The sequence below is a fragment of the Erpetoichthys calabaricus genome, chromosome 4 (genome assembly GCF_900747795.2).
Source record: "Erpetoichthys calabaricus chromosome 4, fErpCal1.3, whole genome shotgun sequence".
Lineage (NCBI taxonomy): Eukaryota > Metazoa > Chordata > Cladistia > Polypteriformes > Polypteridae > Erpetoichthys > Erpetoichthys calabaricus.
Window position 1 is genome coordinate 210,101,381 of NC_041397.2, and position 21,442 is coordinate 210,122,822.

The 21,442-nt window shown below is 38.1% G+C and overlaps 1 protein-coding gene across 14 annotated transcripts in view; it reads left to right on the top strand.

Annotated features, from left to right (window-relative positions):
- dlg2 (discs, large homolog 2 (Drosophila)) overlaps positions 1-21,442 on the top strand; it is a 1,641,316-nt gene that overhangs the window by 293,518 nt on the left and 1,326,356 nt on the right. Inside the window, exon 1 of one of the 14 annotated variants that reach the window (XM_051926953.1) lies at positions 15,463-15,577. The exons of the other annotated variants lie outside the window; for them this stretch is intronic. Coding sequence (XP_051782913.1) covers positions 15,478-15,577 — 100 coding nt within the window. The 5' untranslated portion in view covers positions 15,463-15,477. Of the gene's footprint in view, positions 1-15,462; positions 15,578-21,442 lie in introns of those variants that run through there. 14 annotated transcript variants of the gene reach the window in all.

Sequence of the window (21,442 nt, forward strand, 5' to 3'; positions counted from 1 at the left end):
ACTGTTGATTTTCTTATTTAAGCAAACTGTTTAAACGCATTTAACAATGCTCTGCTTTATTTAAACAGTGCAAATCACATCACTACTAACGGAAGCCTATAGAATATGTAGATGTACAGTACAAGGCACTTTTTTCCTACTTAAGCAATGCAATTTTTTATTGAAACAAATTTATATTTAATCAAACTTTTACAGAAAGTGGTACCTTATAAATATGAAATTGTTGAAACTGCTTATAAAAATGAATCATTATAACTCTAGATTCATATATTTAAAAAGCCTGCAGTGTGTGGATGTGGACAGGGCAGACAATAAAGTGGAGACCTCAACTGAGCAAAGTATCATGGTGATTGGGTGTTAAACAGCTCATAGTGGACAAATTAACTACTAGCTTTTCAAAGTAATGCTGGCAAACAGACTATTTTCAGTTTTTTGCCACATTTTTATCATTAGTTTTGAAACTAAAAATGTCTAAAGTGAAGAAGTTGTGTTTGGCTTTGAAATACTATCCATCTTCAGTGTTACTGCTTTTTTATTATTCTTACCTAAGATCTCTAACAAAACAATGGCTTCTTTTCCCATGGCAGTTGTGCCAAAAATATAGTAAGTTTAAAAGAAATTGTTCAATCATAGCTCAGAAGAATGTTATCCAATGAAATTGTTTTTTATACAGCTTTGGCAAATATGTAGAGTGTGGTCAAAACTTGATTGGTCATAGTTTGGCTGTATTCCACCTGGAAAGTGAGCAGATTCTGCTTCATATATGGTTGTGCTGATTTTCTGTTTACCATGTATGCTCTTTGTGATTCAAGCATACTGTGTAAAATAATAAAAATGCATAAAGCAAATGAACACAAGAATCTATGCATTCGTACATTAAGAAGTGTAATTTTAGCCTTTAGTTTGCCTACTTACGTTCAGTTTCACTATGATATTTAAACTAAACCATGCAGAAAAGTATCAGAATTTGAATTGCGTTAATATTATCAAGTAAACTGATAAACAGAAGTTCATTTCACATAATACAGTGCTGCAGGATTGCAACTTAACAAGCTAAAGGCAGATTTGCATTGATCAAGCGCAGCTTCTAAGCAAACTACCAGGTACCTAAGGATGAGCTGTGTGCTACATGGCAATTGACATTTCAATAATGTTCAAGGTGGGATAATCGATACAATATCTTATTACCTGAGACCATGCGGAGAAGTATCACAATAATATTACTTTTACTATTACTTTACTTAATACTGCTAAGTAAATTAATAAACAGAGCTTCATCTCATACAATACAATACTGCAGAATTGCACTTTAACAAGCCAAAGGCAGGCTGCATCAATCAACCACATGTAAGGTGAAGAAGGTACTGTGATACTGAAGAGATTGTTGCGGTCAGAAACTCTCACTAGGTTCATACTAGTTGACTATTAATACTCATCCAAGGTGCAGTGTTGGTGGCCATGGGCCATTTCTAAATCTTTTTGAATTAGAACATTTGGACAATCTAGAGAATCTAAAGGAAAAACTTTCTAATGTTCCTAATACCTGCACTCATATGTGAATATTTGTGGGTCACTATGGTGTGTGTGACTGACTGAATTCTAGTAAACTCTTTGTGTGTTTAGGCAAGAAATCTCCTGGAAAAAGGTATGAAAAAGACCAGTGATTTTTTTTTCCAGATAATACCCTTGATCATTTTGCAGTTTGATGAAGAGATTCTGAAAGTTTCAAACAGCACAAAGGGATATTTTATGAAAGAAACAGAGTGTAATATAGTGGACTATTTGAAAAAGTCAAGGCTGTGTGTTCAGTCATATTAATCTTACTGTACAGTATATGTAATAAGTAATGGATCTCGGCAGCCTTCCCATCATCACCTTACTAAATGTATGGGCCCTGCTTAAAGTACCATATTGACCTCAAATTAAAGCTACAAGCTGGTCATTTAAGGTCCCTAGACAATCTGTCTAATATAATCTTGGCTGACTGATAAAAAAAACATTATCTATTCAAGCCTGCGGATTAACACAAAGACAAAAATGTGACAGTTACCTCGTGCCCTTAGGTCTGACTGTCTCTGGAGCTGCATGATTTCTTTTTTAATTAGTCTTTGAACCTCCAAGATACTTTTCACCTACTTACTTGTACCTTACTGTTATTATCTACTTCAGGGGTTAACAAGAGCATATAATTCCCTTGTTTAGTGCATTATAGAAAAGTGAACAAAGCAACATACCTGCTATGATTTATGTCTTAATTCAATATCAGCTCCTGCTCTGTATCACATGCCATTATATAATATCATCAGCTCGACCAGCAGGTAAGCATATTCTCATTGGATAAGCATCACAGCAGTCTGTAACCAACCTGTTCAGGATCCGTCACTTGCATTTGTTAGATGTTTTTTAGCATTTCTGGCTAAATGTGATTGTTTCTTGATCTTCACACTGTCTATTGCGACATCTGTTTAAAGGTAAGACTGACTACAGGGATCACCTCCCTCTAATTTTAAACTTAATGTATGGTTGTTCTAAATATGTTTGAAGCTGTATTGGAATGTTACCAACTCAATGGTTGGTATCCACTACGTTGGCTCAGATTGCGGGACATTGAGGCACGTTCTTTCTGGTCAGTAGAAGAGATCAATATGTGTGGCCAAAACGTTCAGCAGTTACTTGTGCACTTAAAATCCCATGAATGGCATTCTGTGTATTCAGAATAGTTTAATCAGTAGTTTTGTAAAGAAACAGTGGAATAAGCTTCAACTGGAAAGAAGCACCATGAAAGGCATTGTGTTAAATTGTTAAATGATATAAAGATAGTCATGCTGTGTTTAAAACTGATGTTTTTATTTTCAAAAAACATACATTATGCTGCTATTAAGGTTTATCTTAATTATACTGGGATATTGACATATCAGTGCTTTGGAATTAAGAAAATACTTTTATGCTTTGCTAATTCTTTTGAATACATCTTTCATACAACACATATACGCCACACTCCTGTATACTTCTTATGTCAGCCATGTTATTTACTAGCAAACTTCATTTATATGTTGCAGTCCAGAAAAGCTAGCAAGCAGTAGATGTTTGCACATTATTATTAGCATTTTCTGATCTTTGAACTCCCTTGAGAGAACTACATCTAAAGCTGACAACCTCCTTGATCCACTTTACGATTCCTGGTTGCTCTCTTCATTTACAATATATTCTAGTAGTGTTCCATGAAGTATCTTAGATTGGTAATATAACATTCTCAGATCCACTTAATCCAGACTGAAGCCTGCCCAAGCAACACTGGGCGAAATGCAGGAAGCCATTCTAGACAGGTTGCCAACATCGTATGTATACATGTGAAAGTGATCTGGATGGATTAAAAGGCCAAGACAACACACATTGTCTTGTGACTATTTTATTTTTGATGAAGTTATTGTATAAAAAAGAACAAATATTTCGACCTTGTCATTATCAGTCATGATGAAGGACAATCCTGCTCATGGAGCCATCACATATGCATCATTTTTAAGAACAATAGTTTGACCCTCTTTACAGTTCATTGATTCTGAGATGGAGAAATGGATCTCACATACAGATACTGTTGTATTTATTATTATAAAGCAAAAACGCATCAGCTGGAACACCAGTTTTCATTACAATGTTGCATGTTTACAGTAGCACTAAATATAAGGACACCATGTTGAGCTGCCAAAAGCAAATAAAATATTTGGTCATTTTCCTTGACAGCCCTCCATTCAGTGCCCTGAGCTATTCCTCACACCACAGTAGACTGAAGTGTGTTTCTGCCTTTGCTTATTCTAATTGAACCAGTGAATGTTATCCCCTAGCGTTTACTCATCACACAGCCACGAGGGAGACACAACTAACAGCGAGCTAGCTGCTAGCTCTCCTTTTTGGGACATTCGTAATTTTTCCTGCCCACTTTCTCTGATTTCATAAGCTCGAACTCATCAGCCTTTTTGTGAGAGAAACACAGTATTTAGTTAGACGTGGGCTATTGACTCTTTGATAATTACAGTCCATTTCATTAGGTTGTCAGTGCTTTTTTAGTCCCTGTAGGGGAAAACCTATTCATGTGTAAAAATGACCAACTGGGAAGCAGAGCAGGTCTGTACAGCTCATTTCATGCTTAAATTGAGAGCTACACTGTGCATGGATTCCTTCACATACTTACTGAGCATTTAGTCCTGCATCCGGTCAATGAAAGGAATTTAGTAGGCTGTCTCTTTTGTGCTGTGCTGTTTAGCTGCTCTTTCACCAGCCATTTTTTCCTCTCCCCTCACAGAAGTGTGCGACTCTTAATCTGATGAGATCAGGCTGCTTAGCACATTTCATCTCGATCCCAGCTGCCACCAGCTGCACCTGTTGTCCCAGCTGGTCCACTGATGTGTTTCTTTCTATCTTTGTAATAAAACATTTTGTATGGTGATTTATTTTATTACTATTACTCTGTTGGGGAAGTCTACCTTTCTCAATTTGCACACTTTTGGCTGTGAGCACCTCTTTTCGGTTTCTGTAGTGAGTTCTTTACATAATGCTTATTATTAGGGAAAACATTTCTGTGTTTTTTTTTTCTTTTTTTAAATGCATTTTTTGATATTTTAATCCTTTTTAGCGAGAATCAGTGCATTAATTCTATAGTCTAGGGCTCCAGTCCTGTCCCCGGGCCTGTGTAGAGTCTGTTCATTACACAAGTCTGCATAGATTCTTCCTCCTAAATCTCAAAGAGAAGCATGTTTAGTTAACCGTGGATTCCAAACTGGCCCCATATTGGAAATTGTGACCATGTGAATGAATGTAAGTGCCCACAGTGTACTGGCCTAGCGAGATCAGCAGAGGAAGAGATGAATCAGGAGACAAAGACATTGCCAAGGAAACCAGAAAACCAGTTCCATTGAGCATCTAAGCTAAATCACTAAACCAGGTCAAAGTCAGAAAACAGAGTGTGATATTTGAAAAATGTTATTGATTGGATGTCGCTTATACACTAGGGGACGTGGCCTAGCAACTGGGATCTAAGTCTTAGCAACCTTTGTTTTGCCTGGCGGCACCCATAGAAAAAAAACAATTAGGGATTGTGGTAACAGCAAAACATAAAGCTAAAGTAAAACAGTAACTCTAAACATTAGGTATTCATAAAAATTGAAGTTACCATTAGATTCACCATATTTCAAAGCCCCACTAAAAATGAGAACAGAATAAAGAAGATGTATTCAGCCCAAAAGTGAATCTAATGCAGTGATATACTGGTCTCCATGGCTATGATTTGTTAATTTTTATTAGTTTATTCTGCTCTTAATTAAATTGTTTACGGAAACTGATTCAACCTTTTCTAAGTTTTTTAATATCAAAGAATTATTATTGTTTGCATCATGATATTATTTTAATCAATGTTATGTTTTGATTATGCATTGCATTGCTACAGGGCATGTCCTAGAAGCTGCATAGCATGACATCATTGCCACATCAATTTATATGCCACTGATTTCAAGATCGTGGATAACGTATGCACAAAACTGGTCTGTTTCTGAGGATTTTCTACTCCTCTAGTGTAGCAAACCTCTGATGTTGACTTTAGGTTAGCATTTAGGTTTTGGTGAAAGATTTGTTTTACTCTTATGGTATTTTGAAGTTGACATGCCTTTTGACTATGCTTCTCCGTTTAGTGGTCCTTAAAATTTCTGGTGAGTTCCCTCCTTACACATAGTGATACAGCAACACAGACTTCTTTCCTCCAGCAGTTATCTTGTATTGGATAATTGGGTTAGGAAGCAGATGGATGGAAGGATGGATGGATAAATGGATAGATGGAAGGATGGATGGGTGAAGTATTTAAATTAAGGGAGACACAGTAGCATATTGGTTAGTTCTTTGATAAAATTCTATCTTTGCAGAAAGTGCATATTTTCCTTCTGTGTCCCCAGATATTCCGGCTTCCTTCTGCATTCAAAAATGAATGGCTTACTCTGAATAAAATAATATGTGGTTGTTGCAAGATCCCATACAAGTTGTACCATACCCGCTGCATAAAAGCAACAGTCCTGGTCCTGATGCCTACATTTCAGCCCACTCTTAATCAGTTACTTGTTTTGAAATCTGAAATCAGTTTTTCAGATTATTTTACATTATTGTCACATGTAGCACATCAAGCCCATCATCTGTGGGTGGCAGTTGAATTAAAGATGAGTGGCATGGAGCTCCTTGATGATTCAGTTGATTGTAAAATGCTCCCTTCACATAAGGCCAATCATAGGATCCTTTCTCCACAGCATGATAAAATGTTATTACCTCGAGAAGCTGTTTCAAGGATGGCATCTTGCCCTTTCTAGCTGGGGCGTAGTGAGGCTACACATATGGTGCTTCCCCTTCAAGTCACAGACTGCTTAAGCAGACTTTGCATCCCAAAGGGGTGAGAATGCTTTAAATATTAAATCAAATGTTAAGAAAATTCAAAATTGAAAAATATTTAGGTTTACATTTATTACAAACTGTCCCTTTTCCGAACTAGCAGAGTGGAGCTGTGTCATATATAAAGCAAGTTCAAGTTTACTTTGGGGAAGGCATTTTACAGGGCTAAAGGGTACACTTCACTCAAGTGTCAGGCAGGGTCCCTCTTGCTTTTTTGAGCTGAAAGTGGATTAGTGACTTTCTGTCATTTTTTCCTTGTTCAGGCTACCTGACCAGATGCGGTGGTCCATCCCCACCTGATAACCATTTTGGGCCAGGTAACTTTCTTGAAACTTCCAATAAACTTACTGGGTGTGTTCTTTGGACAATGCTTCAGGTTCTACCCTGAAAGAGAGGAGAGCACACTTTGAGGCATCTCTACTTTGCAGTCTTTTCCTTTATGACGTTCCCTGTGCTCCTGGCTCTTGCCTTACGAGAAGCAGGGGTAATTATAACATTGTGATAAATGATGTTGTCAAAAAGGTGGCAAAGAAGTGAGTAGGGCAGTGCAGTGATCAGTGTTTAGTCACAGAGAACTAGAGTTCTGGATTCTAATTCCAGCCTGGTGTCTGTGTGAAGACTGAATGTTCTTCACACATACTGTATAAGGGATACATATCAGGCAAGAAATGGCTTTAAGCTGGGCTGGGAATAAATGTGGTGATGCAGACGACTGTGTCCTGAAATTGCTTGGTGTTCTATACTGGCCCATGTCTGATGCTACCAGATGAACTAATCCTGATTACAACACTAAAAACAGGTTTAAAGTTGAATGGATGAACATTTGCCATAAGGATGATCTGTTGGAACAGTATCTAGTGCATCTCCCTCAAAGCTCATTCAGTTCCTTCCCACATCCCAAACTGCATCCTGTCAAATGGTCTGGTCTGGTAAGAATGAGGGCGAGTGTATGCATGAGTGTGTCCTATGATGACTGCCTTCCAATTCATCGTGGGTTTTTTCCTTTTGGCCCAACAGCTGTCCTCTACTGCATGAGCATTAGTATTAGAAAATAAACTTTATTTTATATAGCGCCTATTCTAAAGTGATCAACATGTCAAGGCACTTCACAACTACAGTAACAAAGCACATAAAACATGCTAAAATTCTCTTATTCCAATTCTGGAGTTCTGGATCACAATATAAATGTGATTGCATTTTTTATAGTTGCAGCACAGGCAGGTTGTTCTAACTTGTTTTGAGGCATGCAGTGTGTCAGTAGCTCAGAATTAACTTGTCTATTAATTTATAGATGTATGGAGTAACTACAAGGCCACATTGCCAGCATTTTGTCATTTTCCTGCTGATTTTTGGAATACGCAAAAATGTACTAGCTGCCAGTACCTCTGTTTGTAAAAGTTACCATGTTTTATCATCTAGGTCACCTCAAAATGCTGATTCTTTATAGCTGTATATACAGTTTTACTTCAGTTTTATAAAATACAATACAAAAGAGGAAAATGATCAGCTGTGTCACTTATTCTAAAGAATCTAAATTGGAACAGCAAAATAATGTGGTATAGATATTATTTTTCATTATTTTTTTATGCTTGCCTATTGTATACAAATAAATAATATGATGACTCAGTAGTCTTTTTTTTAAGTGGATGGACATTTAACAATGGAAGAAGCGGCATAACCTCCTTAACGGTAGCCCTATGCAGTGAAATACAAGAGAAAAAACTCAGAATTAAAGCAAAAAAGTGACAAATAAATGTAATGAAAGCAATTGTAAAGGCAATGATTTAAACAAGAATGAAAATAAGTCTTTAAACTGGAATTTAATAAACTTATTGCCCTGTGTAATGATGTTAATATTACATTAGTTTTGTTATTCTGTCATTGAACAGTATCATCTCCAGACAGAGGAGCAGCTTCAGCGACAGACTGCTGTCACTGTCCTGCTCCACTGACAGACTGAGGAGATTGTTCCTTCCCTACACTATGCGACTCTTCAATTCCTCCCGGGGGGGTAAACGTTAACATTATACAAAGTTACTGTCTGTTATACCTGCATTTTTGTCACTTTTTACTTTAATATTGTTTTTATCAGTATGCTGCTACTTGAGTATGTGAATTTCCCCTTGGGATTAATAAAGTATCTATCTATCTATCTATCTATCTATCTATCTATCTATCTATCTATCTATCTATCTATCTATCTATCTATCTATCTATCTATCTATCTATCTATCTATCTGTCTATCTATCTGTCTGTCTGTCTGTCTGTCTGTCTGTCTGTCTGTCTGTCTGTCTGTCTGTCTGTCTGTCTGTCTGTCTGTTAGGGCTGGCTTACTCATTTATTTAGAATAATATGGAAACTTTTTGAAGAATTCACATTTTACATTTTTCCACCAGAGGCGACTGCTCTAAGACTACAAGGGAAGCTCCACCCCCTCTAAAATGTCATGAAAAAAATTAATCAAATATGTGCTGTTGTTTTTACAATGACTAATACAAAGAGCGTGCTAGAAGATGTTCAGCTTCATGGTGTGGGATATGGCTGTCCATTCATCCCAGCCAATACCCCCAGGCCGCTAGGTGGAGCCCTCCCTGTAGCGTGGAAGTGCCCTGAATGCCAGCAGGGAATTATGGACAGTGGACTTTTAATTCACAGCCCTGCTGGATACCATGGGGGCCGCCAGAGGACACTGCAGGGAGGAGTAAGGACTATTTTCCCTACACCCCGGAAGTACATCCCAGTCACATAGGCAGAAGAAATGACGTGCTTCCGGGATGAAGAAGAGGATTTTTATCTGACCCGGAAATGATAGGAGATCACATGGACTGAGGGATTGTAAACACTTCCGGGTCAGGGAATATAAAAGGACTATGGGAAATCCCAGACGATGAGCTGAGTTGGGAGGCAGGGTGGCTAAGCATCTGGGAGTGGAGGATTGTTTATTGGATTATTGATTTTTTATTGAGTATTGTGGAGTGGAGGGTTCTTTGTGCACATTATTATTATTATTATTAATAAACCATTATTTGGACTTTTATCTGGTGTCTGACGTCTGGTCTGAGGGTTCAAGGGGTTGACAGTGCCTCTATTTGTCACAATTTCATTCAGATTCAGTAATAATTTCTTGTAAGTCGTCTAACGTGATTTTTTTTCTCATACACTCCAGTGGCGCATGATGCATTAAAAACCCATCAAAGTGCAGCTTCACTGGACTTCAGTGGCACTTCAGAATGTGCTTCATTTACAGTGTAGCAAAGCTAGATGTTTAGTGGACAAATGCTTCAAAACGTCATTTCCAGGGAAGCTCAAAGTCTCTGGGGGTAAATGGGACAGTGGGCTGCCAGAACACTGGGCTGCTGCATTATAATTGGAGAAACAGTCAAAGTTGTGGGACCTGTTTTTCATTGACAGCGTTTTGGCTTTGGTACATTTCAAGTTCAGTCCAATGTGGATTTTTGGCAAGTGAGGCTGCAGCTGAAGCTGCAGCAGTTTAGTAAAGTTCATTCGTTTATTTCAAACCAGGTCATACAGTACGTGGAACTAGCCAGCCAGAGGTAAGCTGTGTGATTTCTTGGTGTTTTTAAAGACATGGAGTTGGACAGTGCAATGCCTCAGCTATGCAAGCTATTGTCTTTAGTGGCAACAGTCGGAGCTACATTAGCAGGTGTAGAGTGTGAAGCTTCTCCTGCTTAAAGTGAGTCAAATTGCACAGCCACAACACATTGGGCCAAAAACATTTAAGCAACCTTGCTGTGCTGGCCATTGAGGGGAAACTGGTCAAGTCTCTGGAAAAGACTCCCAGTTGATATGATATAGTCAAAGACCATTTTCTACAAATAGAAAGGAGGGTAGAATTTACATATAAATAACATGATGCAGTAATTGGCTAATTTTATGGTGTATGGCCTAAAATGTGCTTCTCATGTTTGAAAGACCACCAGCTGTCACTGGTTTCCACATGCATTCATTCAGTTTTTAGATATTAAATTGCATTTTATTCATTCATTCATATGAAGTGAATTGAATTGATTCAACTTTATTGTCATTGTCCAGGTACAATGAAATGTATTTATAACCATATATCCATGAATCCATTCTTTGATCAGGAATCCCTAACTCTAGAACTGTGTTTTGGTTGTCCAAGTGACCCTAAACAGTGGCAAGAGAAAATTTTTGTATCAAAGAAATCGCACCAGTTAGGTTTGCAGTCTTAAAAAGGTTTCAGGAGATTGCCTGCTATATTCCTATTTCATGGAAAATGTTTTTCTTTTCGCAAAAGTTTCACTATAAAAGATGGCCGGCTCAGATCCATTGATTACTGTGAGAATCAGTTCATATGGAAAACCACGAAGTGAACTATAGCTTTGATAAAGTTACTTGGAAAGTGAGGACTTACATTTAGCGCTGCTTGGATTACCTGGGAATACTACTGTTGAGATCTCATTTTGACCCAGTTTTGTTTTTTATTATTTTTGTTTTATTTTTATTGTTATATTTAAAGAGAGAAAAAAAGGGGAGCAACAGGTTATAAAGGGTCCCATTTCAACAAGACAATAAAGTTCCTATCCCACCAACCCTCCCCATTCGGAAATGGCTGAAAATAAAATGTAACAAATTACCAGCAGCATGCCCTACACATCCCCACTGGAACAAAATAAGCCATTTTTAATGAGCACAACTCCTTTTTCCTAAAGATGATATTATGGATGAAGAAGGATTGATGCAAGCTGCTGAAACTTCTAAAAGAAATAAATTGTAAAATGTGTTTGTTCAAAACTTTATTAGACATTAGTCTTGGTTTTTCCAGCAAGATACCAGGAGGATCTTAGCAGCTAAAGAACTCACTAAAATCAATTTCTTATTAGATGATGAAAAGGAGTACAATGAAAAATCAAGAAGTTTAAAAAACTGTGGAGAACAAGGAATAAAGACATTCAAAATGAGGAAAGAGAGATGGAAATGGAGGAACTGAGTTTTAGTGCATTTTGCATTAGACTTAAAGGTAGGGGTATTATAGGCAACCTACTTTTTCTACTATGAGCAAGGAATTCATTGAGCACATGCATGCAAACTTTAAGTCTGCAAGTGAAGCTGAAATTCATAATACAAAAACATTTTTAAGTAGTGACGTCAATCACTGATCTGTCTCTTGTGGAACAGCTTACCTTGCTTTTTCTTTGTTATGAGAGGGTTGGAATCAGGAAAGGCATTTGACTGTAAAAATCTTGCCGAAACCTATAAAACATTGACTCCACATAGAAGTGGGAAAAGATGAAGAAGATGGAGAAGAAGAAGTAAGAAATGGAAAATGATATAGAACGACTCTTCTTATATAAGTCTAATCTCAATCAGCACTAAAGGAAATGTGCATGACATTGTTGCTCTAGTAACAATAACATTTAATTTTTCATTATTCTTATATTCCATAGCATTCTATTGATAATTACACTGTACTATTCAAACATGACCTTCTAATTCTATGACAGCTATCATCAGCAATAAAAGGAACCTCAATTATGTTTAGTGGCTTTAAATACTATTTCTTTTGGCAAAATGATAACTAGTTTCTAGATGACTGTATATTGCTAATTTTAATTTAATGTAAATAATTACTGTTAGAAAAATAAAGTACTGCACACTGTGCAAAGTAAACTAAAATGAAACTTGTTATTAAAACAGCCAAGATTGTGGAATTAGTGCGCCAAGATTGACCTGGCTAATGGAAATTGTGCATACATTTAAATGCAAAAAACTGCATCATTTTGTAATGGCCTGAATGTTTTAATTAAATAGATTTTCCTATTATTTATGTGTTTTATTTTTATTTTGCCACCTTCAAGCCTGAACTGCGTAAATTGAAGTGGTAGGCTGAGCCATTAGACATGTGTTGTGTTTGTACTGGTAATACGACATCTTCTTTTCCAGTTATGATGACAATCTTGGCAATTGCAATCCTAAAGCTGCAGAAATGAAACTCAAACCTGCATAGTGCATGGAGCGTGCAAACACTCATCTGCATGAAGTATGAAAGAGAAAAAGGCGGTTGGCAGGTAGCAGCAGGTGGGGAAGCGACCGCCTTTCTGTATAATGGAAAAAAATGCAGTAATGTGTACAATGGTTAGTGGAAAATGTGCAGCATTAAATAAAATGCAATGTACTTCTGCAGATTTACCTGCATTGCAAAACTGTGCAAAAAGCACAGGTAAACATGAAGTGTGAATTAGTCTTTAAGGATCAGTTCTTTGTTTTATAACCCCAAAAACCTTTAAATCTAGCCAGGAATTATTTTTTTTTGCGAGTTTCACGTTTCACAACTGGGTGTTAGTTTCAAAAAGTGTATTCAAATCCTTCATTGTTAAATTTGTATTGAACCTCTAGTAGGTTTTGTCATAAAAGACATGGGTTGGCTGGCATCCCAATCAGGATAAGTAGCTGCTTACCTGGCGGGGAGACCTTGATAATGAAAGGCTGAAACGAGTTTGCCTCGCAGGACCATGTGTTCCCCAGCGCATTAAGTGGCAACAGCTCTCTGGTGGGTCTTCTATGTGTACACCCACAGGGCAGCACAGAAGTTGTAGTTCAAATGGGCAGTCTTGGTTGGTTGCATGGGAGCCACCAGAGTGAGCTGGTGGGAAAAGCTGTCCCCAGTTTAGGTAGTGCTTTTTAGATGCAGTGTGGTGGTACTAGAAGTACTCCCAAGTCTGGTATAAAGAAGGTCGCTCCACTTCACCCAAGGGTGCGAAGGAAGGACAGAGCTTGCTGGGGTTGAGTGGAAGGAAAAAAGTTTATGGAGAAAGTTTATTGTAACATTTAGTGGAGATGATAGAAACTTTGTAAAGGTAATTGTGTTAACAAAAAGCCTTTATTTATACCAGAAATTGTGTCTGTGCAATTGTTTCTGGAGTTTAGGGAGCTACTATGCCCCCCACTGGCCTTAGGTTTAAAGATCACTCACTAGCAGAGAGATAGAGGAGCTTGGAATGTGAGAGAGAAAGGGAGAGAGAGTTTACATTTATTTGCTTGGCAGATGCTTTTATCCAAAGTGACTTATAAAGGAGATAACATAATCGAGTACCATTAGGTTAGGGCCTGTTTGTTTAAACAGTGTAGTAGGACAGGTAACAAAGTTGATTGCCACAAGTGAAAAGATGTGATAACTAATAATTTACAATCATAGATTTAAATCTATAAAGCAATTAAACTTAAACAACAAATTAACTAACAATATAAAAGATCACAGAGCAAAGGGTTTTTCCTATCAGTTCGACAGATATTAACAGAACAGACGGGTCTTCACTTGCTTCTTAAATACAATGAGGGAGTTAGCAGTATGGATGGAGGTGGGCAGCCTGTTCCAGCAAGTGTCTGGATTGAGACCTGATGCCACACAGAGGCAGTCTCACCAGACGTTGTTCACTGGCAGACCTGAGAGGGCAAGAAGGAGTATAGCACCTCACCAGTGTCTCCATATACTCATATACCGTAAGGTGAGGTGAATGATGAGAAAGACTGTGGGTGAGCAGGATTTTTTTTTTTTTTGCATTATATTTTCAAAATATCCATGTTGTAATTGAAACAATTTAAATAAGTACTTTAATAAACTTGGGTTGTCTGCATTTTAACTACACCACCAATGGATCAATAAAGCCCCTGCTTAGCACAATTATTAAATTTTGACAGTGAATTACATGTCCAGTAATGTTCTGACAGTTAGGTGAAAGCATCAACAAATTGGCAGTTTTAGATCATTTTGCAGATTCAGATGGGAAATTCAATTAAAGTTGGGGTCCAGAAAGTAAGAAAAAAATGAGAGGAAAATGTGCAGTGCTTTAATTTTTTGGTATCCAGTTATGAACCTAAATATAAGTAGATGCGTTGTATTTAATGTTTTGACAAATCACATTTGAATCAAATCAAAGTGATATGTGCATTATTTAACAACTTTGGATGTGGATGAGGTTGGCTACTGTAATTTGTAAGTGCTATGTTAAAAAATTTAAAAATCTCACTAAGCCTTCCCTTTCCAACCATCATTTTGTAGTTTATAGTGATATTTTTTCCTTGGTGTGAGTTTTTCATTTTGGTAGCCACCCATATTGTGCAAATGACTTTATACAGTACATTACATTATAATAATTAAAAGACAATAGTTGATCACTTGATCATAAACATTAATGCACCCTAACATTTTTACATTAGGCATTACTTACTGTATATTGTTATACATATTTCCTAGTAAAATATGTACAGCACTAACTGTGCTACCCATCCATGATGGGTTGAAATCTAAGTAATCAACGTAGACCTCAGTGTCAACGTTTGCAGTGTACCATGCAATGTCTATATCTCTGTTATATGACATTTAGTATGGGATTCTTAAAAGCAGTGATAATGTTTGTGAGGCACCATCTATCGGAATGACAAATGCAATGCATTTTATTTCTAAAAATGTTTGTGACATGCCCCCTTTTGAAATGACCGAAACATAGCAACCGGAAAGAAACACAGAAACACAGCCACTTATACCTCTATTAAGCTGGAATTTATCCATCCACTCATCCATTACTCCATCTTTAAATTGATTTCACAGAGTAATTGTCTTGGATTTTCTATACTTCAGCTCATTTGTATCAAAAAACAAGGAAGTAAGGAGACCTTACTTAGTAAAGTTATCTGTATGTACTACAGTATGCAATGGAAATGTAACTATGATGTTGCCTGCTGTGATATGTCTTTAGTTTTCAGACAACTGCACAGAAACAGCTGTCCAAAGTGAGCTAACAGATTTTATGAATAGAAATTAAATGAAAAAAAAGGTTAAAAAAATGGCAGCTCACCTTTCATTGAGATGAAAGTGTTTCTCATCACAGCTTATTAGAGAATCATATTCCTGCTTTTTAAAACAAAATCAACTGGTCCTATAAGCCCATTACAGATCACAGAACTGAATTAGAAGTCAGCTGTTCAGTGTGAATTCTACGCAGGGTTGAAGGTCATTGTTAAAGTTGCAGTGAACAGGAGGCTGCCTGGGGGGGATTAGACTGCACATTCAAATGGTTGTAGCGCTGGCATCTGCCACTTGTATTCTGCTTTACATCAAAGGACAAGCTCGACAGAACATATCCATGGAGACCAGAGAAGTTTTACTTCATTGTAAGTTTGGACACAACAGTTTGTTGAGTAGACATGCCAAGAAAAGTACGATGGGGGCTTAATGAAGCGTGCTTGTCTTACATTGTGAGGTTATTAAACTTGACATGAACCTGCAGATTTGTTTAAATGCTAGGCTGCAACACCGTGAACCGTCACTGCTGTCCTGTTCATTGCTGCACTGTGTGTTACTGTCGCTCCGCATGGGTGTTAACACAGCACGCTTGGAATTTTAACCTTATTTAAAGGGATTATTTCCGCTAGAAATACATCAGTTTGTTGGTTAATAAAAAAAAAAAAAACATTCATGATTTTATGCGCTGTGTGAATGTAAAACATTACGTCTTTTGTGTTAGGACACATACTAAATTCATGTAGTGTTTTCGTTGCCACAAAAGCAAAACTAAACCCCTGTTTCTCTTTTTATTTTGAAATTGTTATTGGCAGCATGGAAAGCTTACAGAATTGGGTAATACAGTAAAGCCAGAAGAACTGACTGACAGCTGACACTGCTTATTATGGGTTGTTTATTTTATGCTTTGTGTTTTGAACATATGACATCTGCATTAGTTTTGAAAATTTGAGTGATGTTGTTCTCCTTTGAAAATGAGTGGCTTGGATGCTGATGGTAAATCTAACTTTAGGGCTGTGTGTAACAAGCCAATAACCTCTAGTTCTGGAAATAGAAGTAGTTGCAACCCTGGGGATAAAACATAATATAAATTGTAATCATGCAGCTGTTCTTCAAATGAGACAAACTCTAATTTCTACCTGATTGAATTACTTTAGAAACTTTATTCTTTCATTCCCAGGAGATGGTGTGTGAATCTTGGCTCAGTCACAGTCTCTGTGGAGTTGCCATGTTCTCCTTATGTCTGTGTGGCTTTTTATTAATCTGTTATGGTTTTCCTCCTACATCCTAAAGGCATGCATGTTAATTAGCAACTCCAAAATGGTCATTATGAGTGAGTCTTGAAGTAAGTGCCCTGTCCAGGTTGGCTCCTGCCTTGTTGGGATAAACTGAAGCTATCCGTGAATTTGCATTCAGAAAAGAGAAAATGCATTCTTATTGTTACAATTCTGCTTCAGCTTGGTGTGAAACTAATCAAGACAAGTTATTTGCCAGTGATATTAACAAATACAACATTTGGAGCTAATAGTTTCCCGAAATACCAGTTACTTCCAGGTAATGTGGTTACATTTAATTAATGTAAGTTGTGACTCTGATCATTTGTCATCTTAAGGGCAATAAACTGTAGAAAATGTGTGTGTGTTTGTGTGCATCCCAAGTATGATAAATTAAAACTTTACTTTGAATATTTTGATGTGAAGTATAGGTTAGTGTTGCAGAAAAAAAAGATTTTAGGGCGGAGTGGGTATTTTGTATATATTTCTAGATAGACAGAACTTTATTTGTCCCCAGGAGGACATGTATTAATATTACTAGTTTTTAGTAAAGTTACTGCATTATTTATAATAATGATTTTAGTGTAGCTATTATTTTTGTACCTTTTATTTTTAAATTTTCATTTCATATTGAAGTCATTTTTAACTGTTATGTTTATTTGTTTTTGTGCTGCCAATTTTTTTTCTCATGGATGGTGGTATTTTGGTGTATTTTTGTAATTGGTGGCCAAGTTTGTTATTGGGAATGCTTCCTTGCTATTACTCTGTGATGCTTTGAGTGCGGCACATCCTGATGTTGTCACTTGAAGGGTAGCATGCTATTCCTAATGCCAGTGCATGTTATTTTGTAGGGTCATTGTTGTCAAGTGTACAGAGTTACACTGAAATTCTTACTAAGTGCTAATCAGTACCACGGTGGTGCTGAAGAAAGGTGACACAGTGTTACTGTCTCTGTTAGTGTTGTCCATTTTGTTCTTAAATGTAGCTTATTGTTTTACTTATTTCTGTGCCAATATATTGCAAATAGTATTGTATTGGATGCCGAACATGCAACATGTCACCACTTTCTGGCATCGTGATTAGTGTATCAAACTGTTTAACCTTGAAACTATTGTCTTCCTTACCTGAAAAATCCCAGAGTGCATTTGTCATTACCAATGCAAGTTAAGCCCAACCAGACATTAAAATGTCAAACACTGTTAAATATATAACCTGCTAATGAAATATTAGTCTTTTATATCTGGACCAATAATCAATCTATCTATCTATCTATCTATCTATCTATCTATCTATCTATCTATCTATCTATCTATCTATCTATCTATCTATCTATCTATCTATCTATCTATCTATCTATCTATCTATCTATCTATCTAGTGAAGGTATTCTTTAAGTCACTCATAGTTGATTGACCTGCTTTTTATCGGTTCTTTCTGTTTGCTCGTTGCCAACACATCATTAGTGAAATTGATTTTATGAGCACAGGACATTTTGTGACTCTATTGCTAATGATTACTGGTTACATGCAAGTACCTGTGGGAAGCACAAAGGAGGAGGACTCGCTCTCTATGTTAATACACGGTGGTGTAACTCGGGACATGTTAACATCAAAATCTCCACTTGCTGCAGGGACATCGAACTGGTGGCCGTAAGTTTACATCCCTATTACTTGCCCAGAGAGTTTGGACATGTCATTGTTATCATCGTGTACATCCCTCCTCGGGCGGACGTGGAGTCAGCGAGTGACATCATCCATTCTGCTGTTGCTAAGTTACAAACGCAGCACCCTGAGGCGCTTGTGCTAATCGCTGGAGACTTTAACCATGTGACGCTGGACAAAACATTACCTGACTTCTCCCAGTATGTGGACTGTAACACCCGGGGAAATAAGACTATTGATTTACTGTATGCAAACGTTAAAGACGCATACAGCGCCACCCCGCTGCCTGCGCTTGGGAAAGCAGATCATAACCTGGTTCTACTTCAGCCTCACTATAAACCAAAAGTGAGAGTCCTACCTGTAACCACACGATCATTCAGGAAGTGGACCCCGGAGGCTGAGAATACTCTGAGAGAATGTTTTGGAACTACAGACTGGGATATCCTGCAGGGATCTCATTGTGAGAATATTGAGGAAGTTGTTGACTGCAGTACTGACTACATCAACTTCTGTATGGACATTGTAGTTCCAGTAAGAACAGTACGCTGCTATGCTAACAACAAGCTATGGATTACAAGTGACATCAAGGGCCTTTTGAACCAGAAGAAAAGGGCTTTTAAAGACGGTGATCAGCATGAGCTCAAGCGCGTGGAAAAGGAACTCCGAGTTCAGCTCAGGGCGGCGAAGGAGCAGTACAGGAGAAAGCTGGAGCAGAAGTTGCAGAATAACAGCATTAAGGAAGTGTGGGATGGGATGAAGATCATCACTGGCTGCAGCTCGAAGCGGGGTACCACCATCGAGAGAGACGTGAAGAGAGCAAACCAAATGAACAACTTCTTTAACAGGTTTGACCACCCTAACCCACTCTCACTCTCACCTCGGAGTACTGCACCCTCCACACATCCTTCTGCTGATACCAGCATAGGAGAGACATCCCCACCCATAATTACAACAGCGCAAATGAGCAGAGAGCTGAGGAGACTTCGTACCAGCAAAGCAGCCGGTCCAGATGGAGTATCGCCACGACTGCTGAAGGTCTGTGCATTGGAGATGGGGGGTCCTCTACAGTGCATCTTCAACCTGAGCCTGGAACAGGGGAGAGTCCCGAGGCTTTGGAAAACATCTTGTATCACCCCAGTCCCAAAGGTATCACATCCTAGTGAGCTGAATGACTTTCGGCCTGTTGCTCTGACATCACATGTGATGAAGACCATGGAGAGGCTGCTGCTTCACCACCTTAGGCCACAGGTTCAACACACCCTTGACCCTCTGCAGTTTGCATATCAGGAGAAGGTGGGAGCGGAGGATGCCATCATCTATATGCTACACCGATCCCTCTCTCACTTGGACAGAGGCAGTGGTGCTGTAAGAATTATATTTCTAGACTTCTCTAGCGCCTTCAACACAATCCAACCTCTACTCCTTAGGGACAAGCTGAAAGAGATGGGATTAGATTCATACCTGGTGGCATGGATTGTGGACTATCTTAAAGACAGACCTCAGTATGTGCGTCTTGGGAACTGCACGTCTGACATTGTGGTCAGCAACACAGGAACGCCACAAGGGACTGTACTTTCTCCGGTCCTGTTCAGCCTATATACATTGGACTTCCAATACAACTCGGAGTCCTGCCATGTGCAAAAGTTCGCTGATGACACTGCTATCGTGGGCTGCATCAGGAATGGGCTGGAGGATGAGTACAGGGACCTAATCAATGACTTTGTTAAATGGTGCGACTCAAACCATCTACAAATGAACACCAGCAAAACCAAGGAGCTGGTGGTGGATTTTAGGAGGCCCAGACCCTTCATGGACCCCGTGATCATCAAAGGTGACTGTGTGCAGATGGTGCAGGCCTATAAATATCTGGGAGTGCAGCTGGATGATAAATTAGACTGGACTGCCAATACTGATGCTCTGTGCAAGAAAAGACAGAGCCGACTATACTTCCTTAGAAGGCTGGCGTCCTTCAACATCTGCAATAAGATGCTGCAGATGTTCTATCAGACAGTTGTGGCGAGCGCCCTCTTCTACGCGGTGGTGTGCTGGGGAGGCAGCATTAAGAGGAAAGACGCCTCACGCCTGGACAAACTGGTGAGGAAGGCAGGCTCTATTGTTGGCATGGAGCTGGACAGTTTAACATCTGTGGCAGAGCGAAGGGCGCTCAGCAGGCTCCTATCAATTATGGAGAATCCACTGCATCCACTAAATAGTATCATCTCCAGACAGAAGAGCAGCTTCAGCGACAGACTGCTGTCACTGTCCTGCTCCACTGACAGATTGAGGAGATTGTTCCTCCCCCAAACTATGCGACTCTTCAATTCCACCCGGGGGGGTAAACATTAACATTTAACATTATACATAGTTATTGTCTTTTTTTCACCTGCATTATTATCATTCTTTAATTCAATATTATTTATTGTATCAGTATGCTGCTGCTGGAAAATGTGAATTTCCCATTGGGATTAATAAAGTATCTATCTATCTATCTATCTATCTATCTATCTATCTATCTATCTATCTATCTATCTATCTATCTATCTATCTATCTATCTATCTATCTATCTATCTATCTATCTATCTATCTATCTATCTATCTATCTATCTTAACATTTTGGGCTTTGGTTTTGTGACTTCCTGTCCATTTGTGAATTTTGACTTTTACCTTTCCAGTTTCATAACATTTTTCCCTTTTCATTGCTACTTCTAGCATGGCAGTACACTTGATGACCAGTGTGGTGTACGAGTTACAATTAGATTGAAAACTGTTATAAAAATGTGATATTTATTATGTTTTCATTTTGGGGATTGCCATCTGACACTAATTGTCACATTTGCTCCCTGAACATCTCAGGTTCATTTATGCATATGTTTTGTGTCTGATGTTCTTATTTCCAAACTCTTTATTAGCATCCACATTTTCCTACTTCTATAGTTTTCCTCACTTTGGTTTATCTATTACCCAGCAGAATCTATTTACTGTACAATAGGGATAATCACTGATAAAATTGCCCTTGGGGGCACCCTCAGGGTGGGCACCAAGCATGCGGTTTTATTTTATTGTAATTTCAGTCAGAATTGCTTATGATCTCCTTTGAAGTGTTTGTTTTGTATTTTCATAAAAATTGAAACACACAAAAACCTTTGTTTTCATGTTTACAATGTATTAGTGGAGTGATTATCTTATTGATCATTGTGTTGTTGTTGCTGTTTTTTTATCAGTTGTTTCTGTTTGGGTCAGAACTCTGTCTGATATTTCAGTGCATTCCTTTTTGAACTTGTTCTCTTAGTTTTTGATTGTA